The sequence below is a fragment of the Plasmodium knowlesi genome, assembly GCF_000006355.2.
Source record: "Plasmodium knowlesi strain H genome assembly, chromosome: 6".
Classification (NCBI taxonomy): Eukaryota; Apicomplexa; class Aconoidasida; order Haemosporida; family Plasmodiidae; genus Plasmodium; species Plasmodium knowlesi.
Genome location: NC_011907.2, coordinates 237,019 through 257,313, shown reverse-complemented (window position 1 = coordinate 257,313; position 20,295 = coordinate 237,019). Strand labels below are relative to the sequence as shown.

Below are 20,295 nucleotides of genomic sequence, written 5' to 3'. Positions count from 1 at the left end.
TTTTTTTTTTTTTTTTTTTTTCCCATTTTTCGGGTGTGCACATATATTCTCCCCGTATTAGTATTTATACAATGTATAGATGGCAAAAAAAAAAAAAAAAAAAAAAAAAAAAATTCACGGAACGATTTATTTCCTCCAATTTTTTGCCATAGCGATGTACATGGTCTGCGTTCTGCTTGTACCGTTTCATTGCGCCTACATTAATATTAGCCTTTCTATACTTTTCTCCCTTTTTTCGTAACGACGTAAACCTTGCGCACGTTTAACTGCGCCCCCACATGATGCTTACCAATGACGAAGATATCATTTGTTTAGAGTTAGAACGGGACGACCATATTTTCTACATCCCGACACATGCAGCCACGAATATGTGCACTTTTTCATGTACACCTACACGTACATGTACAGGTGCGCATACATCCTGCACATGGGAAAAGGGCGACACCCTAAACCGTCGCGATGCCAATCTCTGCAAACACTTAGGTGAATGTTTTAAGCGAATACACAGCTGAACACTCTGCCTAGGATAGTACATACGACGGCGCTGTTGCCTCCCTTGTGATGATTATTTCCCCCCCCGTACCCACCCCCCTTTTTTTCTGGCAAAGCACTGAGAAGTTATTCATTTTGTTATACTCCAAAAAAAAAAAAAAAAAAATTTGCTAGTTCTTTTAAATAAGGGTGGAGAAAATTGGCTGTTTTTTCCAGTTTTGATTTTTCATTTTTCCGTTTCGCCATTTGGCCATTTGGCCATTTGGCCATTTCAATGTTTTACTGTTTTATGTTTTCTTTGATTTTTTTTTTTTTCTTCCCTTAACGGGCGCTTCATGGGCAATTTTTAAATTTGCATAGTTGCCGCGCCATCTGTTTTCCACGCGGACTTCCTGTGGATTCCGCGACGGAGAGAGAGGCTGCCAATTTTGTGCGTTGCATGTTTCTATGCATGTGTATTTTTCTATGCGCGTGTATGTGAGCACGTAGCCAACACCCATGCGGCATATTTCCAGTGCGTCGACCGAAACGAGTGGGCGCACGGATCATCCGTCTTGTTCTGATTCTCCTTTTGCAGCTGTGCCTAACTTGCTCACAGTAGGAAGGTCGAGTTATGCACACACTTGTCAGTACACATATATTTATACTATTATGCATGTGCGGTATCGACCTTCTACAGTGCGCGTTTTTTTTTTTTTTTTTTTTTTGTGCCTTCTTTTTAATTAGAGGGGATACGGGTGTGTATGCAGTAAAAAGTGATTCGTTGTTGAGACCCCCACAGACAACGTAGATGTGCATCTGGGGAGGAAGTCACGCAAGTCTGTACACATCTGTTGAGTGTATCCACCTTCCCACACTCCAATTTTTTTTTTTTTTTTTTTTTTTTTTGTGTAAAAGTATTATGAAAAAAGGTAGAAAGGAATCTGCACATTTGGTTTTCTTTCTTATTTAAAACTTTTTTTTTTTTTTTTTTTTTTTTTTTTTGCACACTGTCTTGTATGTTCCAAATATGCGTGCCAGTGAAAGATGCCTATGACGTATAGATAAATACGGGCACACGTATACACGTCGTACACAGAGCTGAATCCTTTTTCCTGTCCTGGACAATCGCTCAAAACAATGATGAAGGCACTGTACAAAAGTATCGTGAATTTTTTGCTCTCGTCCTTTTTCGAGAACATTGAAGAGAAACAGCTGCAGACATCGCTAATTAGAGGAAAGGTGCATTTGCAAAATGTTAAAATTAAGAAAAACTTTTTCGACATTTTATATTTGCCCTACACGATTAAATATGGGTATATCAGGTCGTTGGATCTACAGGTAAGTGTTTAATCGGTGTGTATACATACACATACCCTTTACTGAGGAGGTAGCTCTTCCTCCTTGCGCACTTCATCATACAGTTGCACACATGGTATGTGGCCCTTGATTCCCTATGCAGATCCCCTTGTTGTACCTGTTCCAGAAGGCGAGTCTCAAGATCAGTGATGTGGTGATCGTGGTGAAGGAGAAAAACTTTAACGATTTTAATATAGATGAAGAAATCAATGGAATAAAGGAAGCAAAAAAAAATAATTTAAAAATAGAAGACATTAATAATAAAGAAGATGACTTGAATAAAAAGATAAACAAAGGAATTAATTACCTCCTGTACGAGCTGTACAATAATATGTCTATAGATATTGAAAATCTGGAAATTATTTTAGAGAGTGCAGAAAAAAAAAAAAACATTGTAGGCTTATTAGTGAAAAACGTTTCCAGCGTGAAAAGCCATAATAGCGCAAACAAGATAAAAAAAAATTTTTCATTCAGTGAGGTGATTTTGTACATGGAAGATGAGAAAGGCAAGTATCTACTTACCAAAGTTATAAAAAAGGAAGAGAAAAAAAAAAAAAACAAAAGAAATATTAACGAGGAAGATATATACCACAAGATAAAAGATATCTGTAATCATCTACACACAAAAAAATATATCATCTCCGAAATCCCTCTTATTGTTTTAAGCACAAATTTCTACATCAGTAATTGTAGCCAGTATGCTTATCGTAATGCCAAGTTTATTTTTAAAAAAAAAAATTTCTTCGATATTACATGCCCACATTGCGATAAGTATCTCTACCAGTGTAAAGAAGTGAAGAAAGAGAGATCGTTATTTAAACGTATTTTTCTTGAGAAGGAGGAGTTGGAAACTCGAAATAAGAAGCTCTATTCTGAGTTCAACGCAGAGGTGTGTAGCAATAATGGCGAAACGCCTTTCGGTGGCCTGCCCCAGGTGAAGAGGAGGAAAAGAAGGAAGAAAAAGGAAAACGACGACGATCAGGATGAAGCAGAAGATGGCGTTGACGACGAAGCAGAAGGAGGGGTGAGTGGAATAAGTAGCAACGAGGAGGAGGCTTCACCCATCATGAGGAAAGGAGATGCGAACTCCCCACCTGGAGGAGAATTGCCCCATCTGAGCAACGAAATAAATGCACCAAGGGAGGAAGCCGAACCCCCCCCAAGTGGCGAATTACATAATGGAAAAAAATCCAAGAGGAGATCGAAATATAGCGATAACTGTTTGTACTATCGAATTAAGGATGGAGAAAAATGTACGCATGTTGAACAGGTAGACATTTTGGAGGAAAAAATAAATATAAGAGAAAATGAATATATGAGTTTCGAGATTCATGTGGACAAACTGAATGTGAGGCTATCCTTTAAGCACCTTAGCTACCTTTCCGACTTAATAATGTATTACTCAGTTTATGGTTGCTTCGTGAACGGGCTCTACCTGGAAGAGTGGCTAAATATTCCAGATGTAAAGGATATTTTAATGTACAAACGGGAGTTAATAAAAAAGAAGAAGAAGGAAAAGCATGATAAAGATTTCATTGAAAAGTTTGAATATACGCACAGTTTTCAAGTTATATCCAGTTTACGGAAGCACGCGGAGGAGGCATCTGTGATGGGTGGTACCAAAGGAGGTGTGAACTCTATCGATAGTAACTCCTCTTCAGCGGGACCCACAGAAAGAACTGATAACATCAGTTGCAGTAGTGGCGGTGGAAAAAACTCCAATAGTAGAAGTGTACGCAATGGACGAAGCACTGGTAATCTCTCCGTGAATTGCAGTTTGAGAGTATCCATTGGAAAAGTAAATTTAAACTTATACAGTTACGAAAAAATAACTAAGTCTTTGCAACTCACTGTCGATACCTTTGAATACTATTTTAAAAATTATATAAATAATGATTTTGCCTATCACATCCGTTTGAGTGATGCCATTTTGAATTTTGTTTACAAGGGGAGGAAATATCCTCTGTTGGAGTTGTTTCCACAACAGGCGCGACAACATCAATCCAGGCCTCACCACCACGGCGACGGCGCAGCCCATAAGAAGGATGTATTCAAAAAAAGCAAGTGGAAAAATAAAGGCTACCTGTTCAACACACATCTAGGAAAAGGTTCTTCGTCTGTGAAAGGAAAATGGGATGCAGTACAAGCGGAAACTACCAAAGTAGAGGAAAACAAACAGAGTGAATCACAAAAGACAGGCCTTCCAGACGTTCGTCTTGCAAAACATGATGAAAATGAGAGAGCGGAACAAGAACATCTGATGGAGTTCATAAGAGAACCCGCGCTAACTTTCTTTGTGTATAAAAAGTTTGACACCTCCCAAAGCAAAATATACATTAAGTGCAACCAAAATGTGCTTATCACCTTGAGTATCCGAGAAATTCACAAAATCATGAATATGAATTATAAGTACAACACAGTAAATTTAGAAAAAAAAATTAAAACTTATAAAAGTTTGTATTACTACTACCTACTAGGAAAAAAGTACTGCAAGGAAATGTACGTGGCATCGGAAAAAAATTTCATCGATATGAATCTCCAGTTATTCAACAACGTGTACGTGAACTTAGTATTAAATAAAAAGTACTCCCTTCTCGTACGACTTAAAAAGATTCGATGGAATTCTTTTTTTTTTACCAAAACGCATTTGAAGAACCATGTGGATAGACTGATCATGCTTTCGGAGTATAATGATCTGCATCCAGAGGAGAAAGTTCGGGGCGAGGAGAAGGAATCCAATTCAAGGCAAAACGCCCCGCGGAAACGGCTCGATGGGGAGTCTATGTTTGGCGGGTCCGCCTCCTCCGTGGACTTAGCGCGCGAGGGGCCTATGAAGGAAGGGAAGGAAGAAAAAAAAACAGACAACAAAGGAGAGAACAAGGATTTCAACAAAGGAGAAAACAAGGATTGCAACAAAGGAGAGAACAAGGATTGCAATAAAGGAGAGAACAAGGATGGCAACAAAGGAGAGAACAAGGATTGCAATAAAGGAGAGAACAAAGAAGACAACAAAGAAGATAACAGAGAAGATGCGAAGGCGCATATCACAGAAAATGGCACTGCCAGTTTGGAACCCCCCCCCGATAAGTGGAGCGAAGACGATGGCGCTAATGGCCCTCAAGGAATCTCTTGCCTAAATAAGATCAATCGAGAAAATACAACAGATATGCCTAGCTGTAACCCTGCGAAGGGAGGAACTCCTGGTGGAATGGCCCCACCGTTAGAACGAGAACATACGAACGAGCAACAAAATCTCACTAACAAGTGCACAGTGCACGAAAGCACCTCCATGTGTGAAGACAGTAAAATGACTATGAAATACAGGAAGCATTATCAAGATTTTTTGCGAAGTAACAATTTAGCAGATGTAGAGACGGCGAGGAAAATGTGCTCCAATAATAATTCATGCAGTTTTAGCCATGAGTGGAGTGTAAATGGTAGACTTGTCGACGATGAACTAAATAACCATTCCATCAAAGGTGGTGAGCATAGCAGTATTGACGGAGGAAGTGAGCGTCGAACAATTGTACGTGAGCGATATATCTTCCAGAATCAGCGGAAAAACGTAGGAAATGAGAAGGTTGAATCCAGTATCGATGTGAACGTAGAGAGGCAGGCTAGCCGAGATGTATCCTCCATCAGGGAAATAGACCCAGCAGACGATCCCCACGCAGAGAGAGAAGAAGGTGCCATCACGACTATAGAGCAAACTAGAATAAGCTTTGAATTTTCCATTTTTATCATTAAAAACAAAAGTGAAGATAACATGCAGAACGCCCTGACGAACAAAGACGAAATAAATAAGAGGTACCTCTTGAAGCCACAAAAAATTTACCTGGACCAAATAACATACAATTCCAATGATAGCACAGAGAAGAAGTTATCCTTTATCCACAGTAAGGACAGACATCACTTGAGCCTTAACCTAGATGACAAGACCATTTTCAAATTTGTGTTCTTCTACTTTCACTACATGAATTATATTGACTATATAAATTACTATTTTAGGAGGAGAGAGGAATGTAGCTATTTGAATTTAAATACCATTGACATACGAAGTTATAAAACGCTGCAGATTCTGCTTGACAATGCTGTGGCTACGGGGAGGGGGGAAGTGGAAGGGGGAGAAGTGGAGAAGGCGATGGTGAAGGATGTGACAGAGGAAGTGCCTTACCACAATGGAGAAAGAACCCTACCCTCCGGGGATGCTCTCACGGATGGAAGATGCGGAGCGACCGCCTCGCAGTTTAATTCTCCCATCCAGTGTATAGAGGGTACCAGTGGGAAGAAAGAACTCCCCCCTAAAGGAGAGGCTCATGAAGAAGCATCTCAGCGAGCGCACCACCAAAAGGATGAGCTGGAGGAGGAAGCAAGAAATCGCAAGGCGCAAGAAGGGGAGAGGAGGCGAGACAGAAAGTACAGTCTAATGATGAGCCATCACAATCGTCAAGGAAGTTATCACTATCGTCATGGTATTCATCACAATCGCCATGGGATTCAACATAGTCGCTACGGAATTAATGAGGAGCACACAGGAAGGGAGTACACCCAGAATGATAATCTCCAAAGCGAACAGACCATCGGAGGAAACAAGGAAGAAATGATAATCTTTGTTCAGAAGGCAAAGTTCCATTTTAATAATTACAAACGGAGCAAGAGAATGGTATCCGTGCACTTGTCAGATGTACTCATTTATACATACAACGATTCCTGTGTGTCTACCATAGCTCTAAATATGAAGAAGATAAATCTTTTGAATTGTCTCTTAAGTGAAGCATACCAGAACAACTTCATTTCGTACATAGAAAGAAGAAGTATATCTAGTAAGATGAACAGGAAGAACTCAAAACATGGTGAATTGAAGAGGACCAACAATGGTGGTGGTATTTATTTTTACAATAGCGTACTCAAATTAGTAAACAATGGAAGCTTCTTGATTTCTTATTCTAGCAGAAATAATGTACGGAGTGATTCTCCAGATAAATTGCAGAATGGGTTCTATCTGAAAGATAGAAGGAGCAGTCATCTTTACGGAAAAATTACCGGAGGGGGAGGGAGTGCACATGGGGGGGAGAGCACCATCGGGGGAGAGAGAGGTACTGATGGAAGAGTTAGGACCGGGACACACGGCGAAGAATCAGATGGGGTGCGCTACTTCAGAACAGATAGTTATAGACAATTAAATAATATGTATGCAGAGAAAGGAGGGAGAAACATAAATCAAACAAACCAATATAAAATGAAGAAGAAGCACAGTACTAGTGTCGACTTCGTTCACACAAGCTATTACAATAATTTGAATACAGATTATTTTACGTTTAATGTAGAGAAGAGCGCAGGTGATGGGGAAACGAAATTGTTGACGAGTGGAGAGTTAGCTGATGAGGAGGGTATACCAATTGCGTTAAGTGGAGAGAATGGTGTAGATGCTGCCTCTGAGGGAAAACACCCCCCTGGAAAGGAGAACATGCGGTATGAGAGCTGCTTGGAGGTTGTGGAGGGGAAGAAGGACCAAGGGGAAGTAGCTGGTGGTATGGTGCCAGAAACGGTGCCAGTTGAAGCTTCACACAGGGATATGGAGACGAATAATGATAATAACATGACGGAGAGTGCGTTGGAAGAAAGGCACAGCAACACGAGCATGCCGCCTAGTGGATCCACCCCGGATAGTGCTAAACCGGAAGGAGAGAGCCACAACGGAGAGAAGAGTTCGGATGGAAGAACCTATTCAAAGAATAAAAGAAGATCGGAATATGAAATATACAAAGAGGGAGATGTGAAGAGAGCGAGACGAGTGGAAAGTAATAACGTGAGCGTCGTGGATGAAAACGATGGAACTGATGAACATGGAGCAGAGAGGCAGGTGGAAGGCATCCCCCCCCATGAAGGAAACAAAGACGAACATGAAAAGGAAAACAACGATGGTCAGGATGACAATGCCGACGACGAAGAAGAGATACTGGACGATGACGAAAACGACGATAATGATGATGATGACGATGAAGAGAATTACCATGTCGTAAAAAATGAAGAAAATGAAAATATAAAAAATGTTCAGCTTTATTTGGTGAATGCAGAAATGATTGTAGATTATATGTACTTTCTGAATCTCTATAAGTGGATTTGTAAATTAGAAAAGAAATATGAGAGAATCAGGAAGATTTCTTCATACGCATATTCTGATAATAACACGATGGATGAGAGTAGCAGTGTGAATATAACCCCAGTGAAGTACAACTACGTAGCATTTTTGCAAAACAACAGAATTTGCGTGCCCATATATCAGTTCACCATTACGCAATATACGTTTTATGAGAGCGTGAGGTCCAATTCCTATGTGTCTCTGCTTCCGATGCTGGAGATGCACTTTTCTGCTTCTTGCAAGTGGACCAACGGTGAGGAGGCGCTAGTACATGTTCCCATGTGTGGACAGTTATGCGTACGCTTGTCGTGGCATACCTGCCCTTTCTCCTCCACCCCTGCCCCCCCCCTTGCGCGACTCCGCATACACACACAAACACACACACATACATACGTACACGATTCCCCTTCCCCGCAGAGCACGACGAGGAGACCAAGTCTATTCAAGTGCGTAGCCTCGGAAGCAAGCTAGTGATGCCAGCCTTGAACATCTACACGCATAAGAAGAACAAAAAGTGTAGTATCTGCATCCTGAGCTTTAACACAAAGGATAAGGACAATGAGAAAATTATAAACGAACTGAGGTTTGAAATAAATGTGAAGAAAAAAATAAAGTACGATGACCCACAGGAAGAGCATGATCTGAAGAGCAGTGCAAGTAGTTGTTATGAGAACATGAATCTACTCCCTTACTACTACGACCAAAAGTATAGTTCTTTGAACACATACTTCTCTGCGATGACACAGAATTCTGTGGATGATGGAAGGGAGGATGGAGAAGGGGCGAGTAAAAATTTTTATGGAAAGGAAATTATAAGCATACACAACGACCCCCTCATTATTAACGTATCACAAGATATTTTAAAGAATGTGTTTTTGTGCCACAGTATGTTTATGTGTTTTCTGGGTGCATGCACGGGGGTGGAGGGAGACTCCGCCGTTAACGGTGCAATTATGGATGAACAGGAAGGCCAGAAGAGTTTCGTGCACGAGGCACTTCTTTACCTGTACACGAAAGCGCACGACTTGTTATTTGAATACCATCTAGACGATATGCGAATCCACTTCTACGACGGAAAGAGTAGCAGGAACATGCCAATCATAGTGATGAGTCTATTTAATTTGAAACTTTTTCTCCAGAAAGATTCACACCATATATACAGCTTCTTTAATCTGCACGTGGACATAGACGTGTTCGATAGGTATAAGATTGTATATGATAACTTGTTGGAAAAAATGGAGATTCTCTTGGCGTTCGAAAATGAAAGGAAAAACATAAGTGTGCTAAACTTTAAGTTGGAAACTTCCATTATTAACATTCTATATGCGAACAGGAGTAAAAATATAATTATCGAGTTTGTAATTTCTTTGGTGGAGAATGCGCTGAACTTTTTCAATTATTACTCCTACGGGAAGAATGGTAACCCATTGGTATATGCACCATATCACCAGGACATCGGAGGTGGCGAAGTAGAAGGAATGGTAAGCGATGGAGCGCTACTTTATGATGACCGAGGAATCGCGGTGCCGAACTTTGCACTGAGCAACGCCTTGGAAGTTGACGACAGGAGAAGGAAGAAGAGCGCAAAGCTATCTATGTCCGGTCCACACATGTCTTCGAAAATATATAACTACACAGGATTGACTATAAGCGTAAGATTTAAACAATCTCTGAGAAATAAAATGGAAAATACTTTCTACAATAATAGGAGTAAAAATAAAAACCGTTACATCTTCTATGAACTGCAGAAAAATGAACATGGAGGATTGCTGAACGATGAAAATGGAAAGGTTTGTGAATTGGTAGTCATTATTAAACTTTTTAATTATGTGTATGAAATTATTGAAATTGAAAGGACGAAGAATATCTGTGACATTAGATTTTTACCAATTATATACCACTTGAAGAAGACGAATAAGAAGAGAAAAATCACGATAAAAAAATGTGATCTAACGTACGATACATACAATGAACACACGGTGAAGAATAAAATATTTAAAACATTCATTAAACTTTATATACAAACTAATATCGATGAGAAGGGCATCGTGTCGATCTACTTCTCCTCCAATTTGTACGTGAACAACACCACTAGTAGTAAGTTTGTAATTCTCTTCCACCCTATTCTACATTACTTTTTGCGCTACAATGAAGCGCAACATCATACTCACAACGAAAGTGCTCACATAAAAACGGTTCATAGAGAAGGAGAAGGCAGGAACACTACTACCACCACCACCACCACCAGTGGAGGAGGAGGAGGGGCTGTCACTGTTATAGGGAAAAGGGAAAAGTACTACTTGCCACTAATTTCCTTCGTTCCCATTATGATCCTCTTTGATTATATGAATAGTAGATGCAATGAGGGTGAAGAACCCGCAGAAGATGGTAGCAGTGGAGTAGGAGAAGATGGAGAAATGGATTCTGGGAGGAACATTCACCAGGTAAAATCCTGTGTGGAGAAGGATATGACCACTCGGATCAAGCGCAGGAGGAAAAACCACTCTGGCAGTTTCTCCTATGAGGATCAGGGCAATCCCCTTGTAAGTGAAGATACCAGAGAAAGACACTCCCTTGAGAAACCCTCTCAGAAGGAAGATGAACTTGCAGTAACACCCACGCAAGGCACACGGAAAAATCGAAAAAGTCTATCCCTATTGAACAAAAGCAGAATGAGTAAAAAATTGAAAAGATTGGAAAAATATTTGAACGAGAATAGCCAAAGCTATAACCTTAAAAATATTAACTACGTGTATATCGTGAAGAAGGAATTTTACGATTTTTACATGCACAGATATGAAGAAAGTAGGAAGTGCTACTTTGATGTCTTTAACTTTTTAATTAAAAGTGGTGCGAAGAAATTACTGGGTAATTCTTCCATTAAGGAGATTGTTTGTAGACATTCGTTCGATTTTTTGAAATACAATTTGTACGCTCATACAGTGAAGTTAAGGGCCATGAAGGTAATTTGCTACGATAGAAAGGGGGGAGGTAATTATAAGAATGATGAACAGACAGAGAAGGGAACCCATGGGGGGGAAGTGCAAGGTGCATTACCCAACAAGAGGGGAGATGGGTTAGTGACTGCGCCGATGGGTAGCATGGTGGCGCTGAATCAGTCGGCACAGGAGGCGCTCAGTGGAAACTGCAGAAGTGGCCTATCGAGAAGGGACTCCCTTTGTGAGGGCAAGACACTTATGGCGATTATGAACAATTATGAAAACGAAGGAAATGTCAGAGGGAGTGTGAAAGGTAGTGTGAAGGGTAGTGTGAAGGGTAGTGTGAAAGGGAGTTTCAACGGGAGTGTAAAGGGGAGTGTGAAAGGGGGTTCTGTTGGTCGACCTGACAGAACAAGGCGCAGGTTAAGCGAGCGGAAAATGAGTAGCCTGCATATTGGTAAGGAGCGAAGGATCTCCACAATCGGAAGTATGGTATTGTACGATCTGGGGAGAGGTCCAATGGGGAGAAAGCGTCTGCGGAATAGTGAGTTAGCCTTAGGTTGGTACCTCCCAAGGGAGAGCCTGCATCGGAGGGGTAGTGTGGAATACAGCGGAGAAAGTGGAGAAAGTGCTAACGGTACAGGCAACGTTGATAAATCTATAGGAGATAATGTGGAAGAGAGCAACCAGAAGAATGAGAATGCCGGAAGGGATTCGCACACGCTGAGCATCCAAAACGAGGAGAAAAACAAAAAGCTAGTGTTCACCGCGCAGAAGCAGTGTCATTATAGCAACACCATCATCTGTGAACAGAAGAATTTAGAGATAAACAAGGTGTATTCGTTCGGTATTCTGATAAATTACATTTTCGAAATACACAATTTGATGTTTGAAGAAATTAAGATTGGTTATTGTGAGAGGTACGTAATAAATAGTGTTGCAAAGAAGGTGAAGAGGATAAGGAAGGATGTCGTCTCTGCGAAATCGGTGAGTTACTTGGATGTAATTCCTACCTACATCAAGCTCTTCTATGTGATCCAAAGAGATAATTACATGTATAATTTTTTCTCCAAAAAAATTGAATTACACCCCGTGAGAAATACATATGAAGATAAAACGTTTCAAGTTCGTATGTACATAGGGTATATAAATGATAATGAAAACAATGTGATTTATAAGAAGAGGAGGTTTAAACTGAGTTACCTTCTATGTAGAAGGAAAAAATCGAATAATGGAAATAGAAAGAAGTATGTGTATTTGGGTTCCAAGGATTATGCAAAGCTGTGTAAAGAAATTCCCAAATACTTTTTTCTAAATCTAACTCTTCGAAAAAAAAGCAACTTCACAAATGCCAATTATGATGAGAACAACTTAAAACATCTGGTGGATAGTAACGTATCTCAGTTGCTCATATATTCTGCTTTTTTCTTTCAAAATAATTTGTGTAACGACTTGATTGTTAAATCCAGTGGTGGTAATGCACAGAAGATAAGGAGCAATTCGGGCATGTTCTTTGGAAATACTGAAAATAGTAAAGTCGTTTTTGAAATAACATCCAACAACCAAACGTTTATTTCGAAGAAAATCAAAATGGACGAAGTGTGTCTCAACAAGAAGATCATCCTCACTAGTAAGAATAAGAAAGAAAATATTTTTCTGTCCATGAGCATTACCCTTAATGGCAAGTTCTACAATACAAAGACAGTTACACTGAACAATAGATACACCATCGTTAACAATACGAACCGGTGGTTGTACGTGGAGGAGGTAAGCAAAGAGTTTAAGATGCGGAAAAAGGAAAAGAAGAATCTTAACTTGAAATTCACCGACAATTATTCCTTCTCCATGGAAGGCATGAATAATAAGAAGGGTATGAATTGCAGTGGTCGTCTTGCAAAGCGGATTAACATTACCCCCAGTGAGATCAGTGATGATTCCATTGAGAGAATGGATGGAAGAAAAGAAAGAATAGAAGCAACCAAGGGAGTGGGTAGTGGGGACGATTTACCTACTCGTGTTGTCAGAATAAAGCCATACGAGTCGTTTTATTATCATCCAACAAATACAAACAAGTGTTTGCTTAAGTTTTCCTACACGGATATAAACGCTTGCATGCGGGATGAGAAGTTCCACCGTAGGAAGGGAAGTTACGAATGCATGAACAACGAGCATGAAGTTACAAACCTTTTTAATAATTATTTGAAGAAGAAGATTATAAAGTCTAGGAACATGTCCATGATGAATGGAGAAAAGTTCGGATGCTTTTCGGAGCGTCCAGAGGATCTGCGAAACTTATTTTTTACGAGCCCAGTAGACATTGAAAAGGTTGGAAATTTAAAAATTTATCACAAGGCTATTAGTACAGTGGAATGCACCGACTTGAGGACTGATGCCTTGGAGAGGAATACGACCAGTGCAGTGACCCCTACGGAGGGTATCATGAGCCCCAGGCAAACGAACGAAATGGCTGCAGATATGGTCCTACTGGTTGACGATGATCAAAAAGAGTGTGATGCAAAATCAAGGCGTAGTTCGGATTCCTGCGAGAATTTCATAATCGATGTGGATGGACGGGGAGGTCCCCCCCCAACCAGTGGAGCTGTCATACCAAGTAGTTCACACAATTGGATTACGTCGACGACCCGAACGCAGGAATATCGAGAGGAAAGTGTGATAACCCAAGTGAATATTGCACTAAATAGCGACACCAACGTAGAAATAACAGTATCTATAGAGAAAAACCCAGATACCATAATTTGTAATTTAACAAAGTACTACTTAATATATTACCAACGAAAGACAAAAAAAAAAATAGTTAATCTCTTGAAACCATTTGGACGAGAAATCTTCGGATGGTCTGATGCATCTAAACCAAAAGTTATTAAGTGTTTTCTTATTTGTCAAAAGAACGAAGTGTATGTTTTTTCATGTAATGTAAATATAGTGAAGGAGCACAACAACATCGTCCTGAAGGAGAATAAGAAGATTAAGGTGGTAACGAAAATTGAAAATGGAAAAAGAGTATTTTGCTTGGAGGAATTTTCAAACAATGGAAAAGAAAATATGCATTCATTGGGCATTATACCCTCTTCTTATACTTCGAAGAAGAAAGGGTTTAGTCGATTTAAAAGGAAGAGCAAGGTACATAAGAAGATGAACCTATATAACAAATTCCAATCCACAAATGAATTTAAGAAAATTGAAAGCATACGAAAAGTGAAAAATGATGAAGAAATGAAAAATAAAAAACTAACTTTCCTCAACAGGAGGAGATTTAATATTGTCTACATGAGGAAGAAAAATCGGAAAAAAAAAAAAAAAAAAAAAAACAAGTACTTTAGTATTGCATCGTTCTTTCTGTTGAAAAATATGGATCTCTCTGGCAGACCCAAGGGGGAGAAAGAAGTCGATGAGGAAATGGAGCCCATCAAAGGGGAAAAAGCTACGAAAGTAGTTATACAGGAAAGTGCCAACCGTATCTTCAGTCGGACTGGAAGGAACGGGAGCAAGTCCGAATGGGTGGAAGATAAGAAGATAAAGACGAATTCCATCCTGGGGAAAAGCGAAGATAAGAGGTCCCCCCCTGTGAAGAAATCCTCCTCTAAAAATAGAAAATTTTCCTCAAAAAAGTATATTAATCGTTTTTTTTATGAGAATTACACTAAGAGGATGAAGAAAGGCGTGACGGGCAAGAAGAAAAAGAAGAAAGGGGGGTGGCGTAAGAAGGATTCCATGGGGGTGGCCGTCCAGGGGGGAGAAGAAGGGGATGACAACAATGACGACGACAACAACGATGATGATGACAACGGTGATGATGACTTCGATGATAATAACGATGATGATTCCGATGATGACGACGACGATGGTGATGATAACGATGATCGTGATGATGACCACCCAGGCGGGGCGAAGGAGCAGCCCATGAGCTACCTGGACACATACCTCAACAAGGAAGGAGATGATGGCCCCACCCGGGAGCCTAACCTCCAAACAAAGAAAAAGAAAAGTAAAAAAAAAAAAAAAAAAAAGGAACTCAAAAGGAAGCTGAGCGACTACATAATTAAGAAAATAAAGAATAACCAGAAGAAGTTAAAAGGGCTAAAGAAAATTTATCCGACATTTCTTAAGGGGAGTGGTGCGGGAAGGCGCAGGAGACGAGATGATTTAAACTTCTTCATGAGGAGCTACGTTGAGGGTAGGGATGATCAGGAGGAGGAGAACACAAGGGGTAGCGCCAGAGGAAGAAGGAGAAGTTCTATTGAGGAGGAAACCATGTTGGGAGGTGGTATTAGCGCTGATGATCCTAACTATGGTGATGGTCAGGACGATGGTGATGTAGATGTCAATGGAGAAAACTCCCACAGCGATAGCGTAAGTTGTGGAGGAAAGGATCTACCGTACGGACAGAAAAATGTATCGAAGCAAAATGGAGGAGGGAGCCAAATCATGAAAAACAAAAAGGAAGAAAATAAAGTGAAAAAAATTCTTACAAATATCCACCTAATGATGAAGGGAATTAAAGTAAGTCTCTCTGAACCCACATCGGATTACATTATTTCAATGGAATTGAACAATCTAGTTGTGAAGAAAGCATACATGGAGGATATCGACTATTTCAACGTGGATATAAAGGTGGATGATGTACTCTGTTATGTGGTGTACAAGTATTTGAGTGCTTATGCCATCCTTTACATTAACAATGATGTGGACATGAAGAATAGCAATTTGCGTTTTTTTATGAACGAGTTAGAAAATAAGAGAAATTTATTTTTAAAAAAAAAACATGGTGGTAAGAGTGAACGAGCATCTTCTGCATCATGTGCTTCATCCACATCTGGTTCTTCTTCCGCGTCTTCTGCATCCTCCATCCAAGTCTACAATCGAAATGGGCATAACCTGGACAAGTGTTATGATGATGCGTCGAACACCGAATTCTTGGTGTGTAACTTCCAATACATGAGGAAGTGCGAAACGCTTTTTATCAAATATTTCCTTCTTAGTATCAAGCCAATTGTGATAAACGCAGACATAAACTCCATCACCATACTTTTTTACTTCTACAAGACCTTTGGTAGCTATGGCAAGAGGAGGGAAACGTCGAGGGAAGAGGCTGTAGTGGTGGATGGTTTGACTGGGAGATTGACGAATGGAGGCAATTCCCACCGTGTTACTCCCCTCACCGGTAGGATCGACCAGGGGGGGGGCTCTGCGCAAGTACGGCAACTTAAGAACGAGTTGAAGAACAGTTACCATACCTCAGTGGATCCTTTTGAGACCATGGAGAGGTCAGCAGAGAGGGATATGCGGGATCAAGAGAAGGGATGGGGAGAGACTGTCGGTCAGGTGGGTGCTGCATCCCCAGTGAATGGTGGTCCCATGAGTGGCGAACTGCTGGGAGGAAGTCCAGTTACAGGTAATTCTGTTAGCGGTATTCCTTTGAACGTTGGTATGTTTCGGGCAACCACCACATTAACAAGAGAAGAGCGACCCCCCATAAGCACGATGCCGGAGAAGAAGGAAGAAACGAGTGGCAATAAATACGTCTATGTGCAGTATATCAGCATCGATAAAATAAATATTCTCCTGAATTTTCAATCAGAATATAAAAAGGAGTTAAATAGCCACGTTAGCAATTTATTCTACAAGGAGTATATAAGTGCATATAACAAACTAGGGGATATTTCCAATTGCAATATCTGTTTAAAAAGTTTATCAAACATACACATTTTTACCAACTACACTCTCCTTTCTAACTTTCTTCTGAACTTTTATTTCAACCAAACTATCGTAAATATATCCAACCTGTTAATATCCTTTAATATCATTGGAAGTCCAACTTCCCTCATTGCGCATGTGAAGAAAGCGTTCCGAGATTTCTACTACATAGTGAATGAGGATTGTGCACTGAGGAAGGGGGGTCGAAGTAAAAGGAAGAAGAAACTGATGAAGATGCGCAGACAGAGTTGGAAAGATAACTTAGCAGAGGAAGAGATGTACACTAAAATTCAGGAGAAGGACGATCTACTAGACTTGTTTGAGGGGTCGAATGAAAGCTCTCTGATTGGTGATAAAGACGATATCATGGCTAACGAGAGGTATATTATGCATCTTCTCAATGACTACAACAGATCCTATCAGGACAACATGGTGAGTGAGGACAACCATCTCAGTATGATCAAGCGAAGCGTCAGTTGGAACATGGTGAAGAAGGATTACGATGAGGACGCGTGTAGTGTGAGAAGTGGGAGGAACGTTCAAATGGTTGGAAGTGGCCGGGGAGGTGTTGGCCCAATTGGTCGTGATAGCCACACGAGCGATGGTAGTGATGTTGTAGATCTGTGCGGCGTGGACCATGTGACTGGCATCGTGGATACGTGTGACCTAGTGGGTGTTAGTGGGGCTAGCCGAATGGGTGAAGAAGAAGATTTTTACAACAACGGAAACTACCTCTACAGTAGCAATATAAGAAGCCGAGAGTTGGAGAACCTGGTTATCGATGACAATGAGTCGCTCAACTCGGTTCTGTTTAACAATCAGGAGGATCTAATTTTAATGGACGAGGACCGCCGCCGCAGGAGGCGCGCTAGGCGCAGTTCGAAGAAGGATTCAAAGGGAGATACCAAAGGTGATTCCAAACGAGATTCCAAAAGCGATGCAAAGCGCGATTCCAAACGAGATTCGAAACGCGATTCAAAGCGTGATTCCAAGCACGATTCCAAGCACGATTCGAAGCGTAATTCAAAGCGTTCCTCCAATCGGTCCCAGAACGGAACGAAAAAGGGGGGTAAGAAAAAGAGGAGGTGTTTGCCATCATTACTGCGCAAATTTTTCGGAAATATATGTTACGTGCTTCTAAGGATAAAGCGGTTCTGCATAGGAGTGTACGTACTGATATTTGAGCTGATTCTCTCGTTGTTGTTCTCGGTGACGCTCATTCTGCAGTCCCTCATCAGCTTGATAGAAAAAATAAACATCAACAACGCAGGCAATGTGTTCAGAATATATAGAAGGAAAGAAGAAGGAAAAAAAACAGTGGCATTCAACAGCAGTAATGAGGAATACAAAAATTTGGACTTGACAAAGTTGCTGTCCTACTACGTGAGCATCTACATCGGTATGATCAGTGTGGTGTATTACAATATCTTCTACAAAATAAGAAAGAAAAGGAAGAAGGAACTTTCAAGTGAGAATAAATTATTTATGGCTAGCTTCCAGATGAATTTAAATAAAAAGAGAAGGATATCATTTTTCTTCAATTTTTTATTAAGTATCGTTCAGATAATAAATTTGTTTTTTTTTGGACATTTGGTTTTCGTCCTCTTGTGCCTACTAACTGTGAATACATTGTTCCAAAGGGTCCTTCGTTTTTTTGTCGAGCTAGTATACATGCAAAGGAACAAGAATCAGTTGGATTTTTTCAACAAGGCCAACAGAAATCATCTAAATATAGTGAGTTATATAAGGATCCATCAAATATTGAATAGGTACACCATGTTGAAGGAACCCTTCAAGTATTTCCTGTCTTACCAAGATTTTTTTGAGTTGCCTGCTTTAAAGAAGGTGAATTATTTTGTATACACGAAGGAACTTTTTTTCCACATCCAGGAGAATAGAATTAATTTTTTATTCCGAAGGAGCGACTTGAAGAGAATCGACGTGATTATAAACACGGCTAGCAACAGCTTTGCCATTAATAGCTACTACAAGCGCCGCGGCCACCGTATCTCGCGCAAGAGCAGCTCCAGGAACACGCTTTCGCGGAAAACGCTCTCGAGGAACACCCTATCGAGGAACACCATATCTAGGAATACGTTTTCTAGGAATACGCTTTCCAGGAACACCCTCTCCAACTGCACCATCGCTATGGGTAAGTTCCTCAACAGGGTCTCTGCAATGTGGCAAAGTGCCAAAGTGGCATCTCTCTGTGTTGTTGCCGCATGATCACGTTGCCCACCTACCACATATGCACATTTCTGCCACCATCCCGCTGCAGACAACTTCACTTGCGAAGATCACCCCAGCGGAGAGTCCTCCCTCAAACACAACACATGTGCGTCGAACGAACTGATAGAAAACAAAAATATCATCTGCTTGCTCAACGCTGAACTGGCTCTAACGAAGAGAAACGAAATAATCAATCTTAACAAAAATACAAACGAGCAGGATATCTCCATCAAAATTACCATCCGAAATAATATGAACGTCATGGAGAACGTCTACTACAGTCCTACTAAGTTTTTTAGATCCTTTTCAAAAATGCAGAAGAGGTTCAACAATATTTACTTGCCCCTGTCGAAGAGCGGAAATAACGAACCCAAGTGTAGCACTGCCAAATGTCATGGTGGAAAGAAGGATACACAAACTGGACGGGACTCTTCAGGAAAGAGGAACCGCGGCTGTCTAGGCACCATTTGGTGCGTTGTGAAGAGGTACGTAGCACGGGGGAGAAAACTGTTTCCTTTTCCTGCCACTTCGAATGAAGATTAATCATATAAAATTTATTTATTTTTATTATTTATTTATTTTTATTATTTATTTATTTTTATTTTTATTATTTATTTATTTTTATTATATTATTTATTTATTTTTTTTTTTTTGCAGCTTCTTCGCGTGCTTGTTTCTATTCTTGTGTTGTTTGAGGAGACCCAAGGGAAGTGCATCTCGACCCAAGGGCAGTGGCGCTCATCAGAAGAAGGGCCCTCAGCAGACGAATGAAACTTCCAAGGAAGAAGAGGGACAACAGAGAAATAAGAAAGTACGGAGCAAGGATTACAAGAAAATGGCTCCAAAACATATCAGCTTTAAGCTTCATTTTGACGACTTCCAGACGTGCTTAAATATTTTTGAATGTCTGTGTCGGTTTGTTAACAATAACTAAGGTATATAGAAAGGGGGTGCGGGGTTCACTCTGCCATTTTCTTTACGCTTTAGCTACGTGTAGCTATTTCGTCCCTCCGCTTTTTTAAAAAGATGTCAATTTTGCCTGAACAAGTCAGTATTTTTTTTTTTTTTTTTTTTTTTTTTTTTACGGACGCGGGTGTGCACATGTGCTTATTTCCAAAGCAGATATGATTATTGGGTTCCCACTTTTCGGCGGCTGTACGAACTGTGGCCATGTGTAGATACACCGCTCGTTTGGCGCAATCCCTTTTCCTTCCATTTTTAACGTTTTATTTTTAGTGCCATTGTAGACAGGCATTTTCGATACGTGACCCATCTGTATGTTCTCCTTATTTTTCGTATTAATGTTTATTTATGCATCGGAGGGGGGCCAACCCTTCCCACCCCCCTGGTGCTGCTTCTCATTCTTTTTAATCTCTTTGTTCAGCTTTAATTTTTTTTTTTTCAATTTGCCCCCGCGCCCGATGTTTGTCCTAATGATGC

General features: G+C 40.4%; 1 protein-coding gene across 1 annotated transcript; it reads left to right on the top strand.

Moving 5' to 3' along the window:
* Positions 1-1,611: 1,611 nt before the first annotated feature.
* Positions 1,612-19,789, top strand: PKNH_0606000 (conserved Plasmodium protein, unknown function; the record flags this gene model as incomplete). Its single annotated transcript, XM_002261696.1, has 5 exons — positions 1,612-1,812; positions 1,934-8,225; positions 8,390-18,778; positions 18,905-19,340; positions 19,513-19,789. The coding sequence occupies 5 exons, from the start codon at positions 1,612-1,614 to the stop codon at positions 19,787-19,789; spliced, it is 17,595 nt and encodes a 5,864-aa protein (XP_002261732.1).
* Positions 19,790-20,295: the final 506 nt, after the last annotated feature.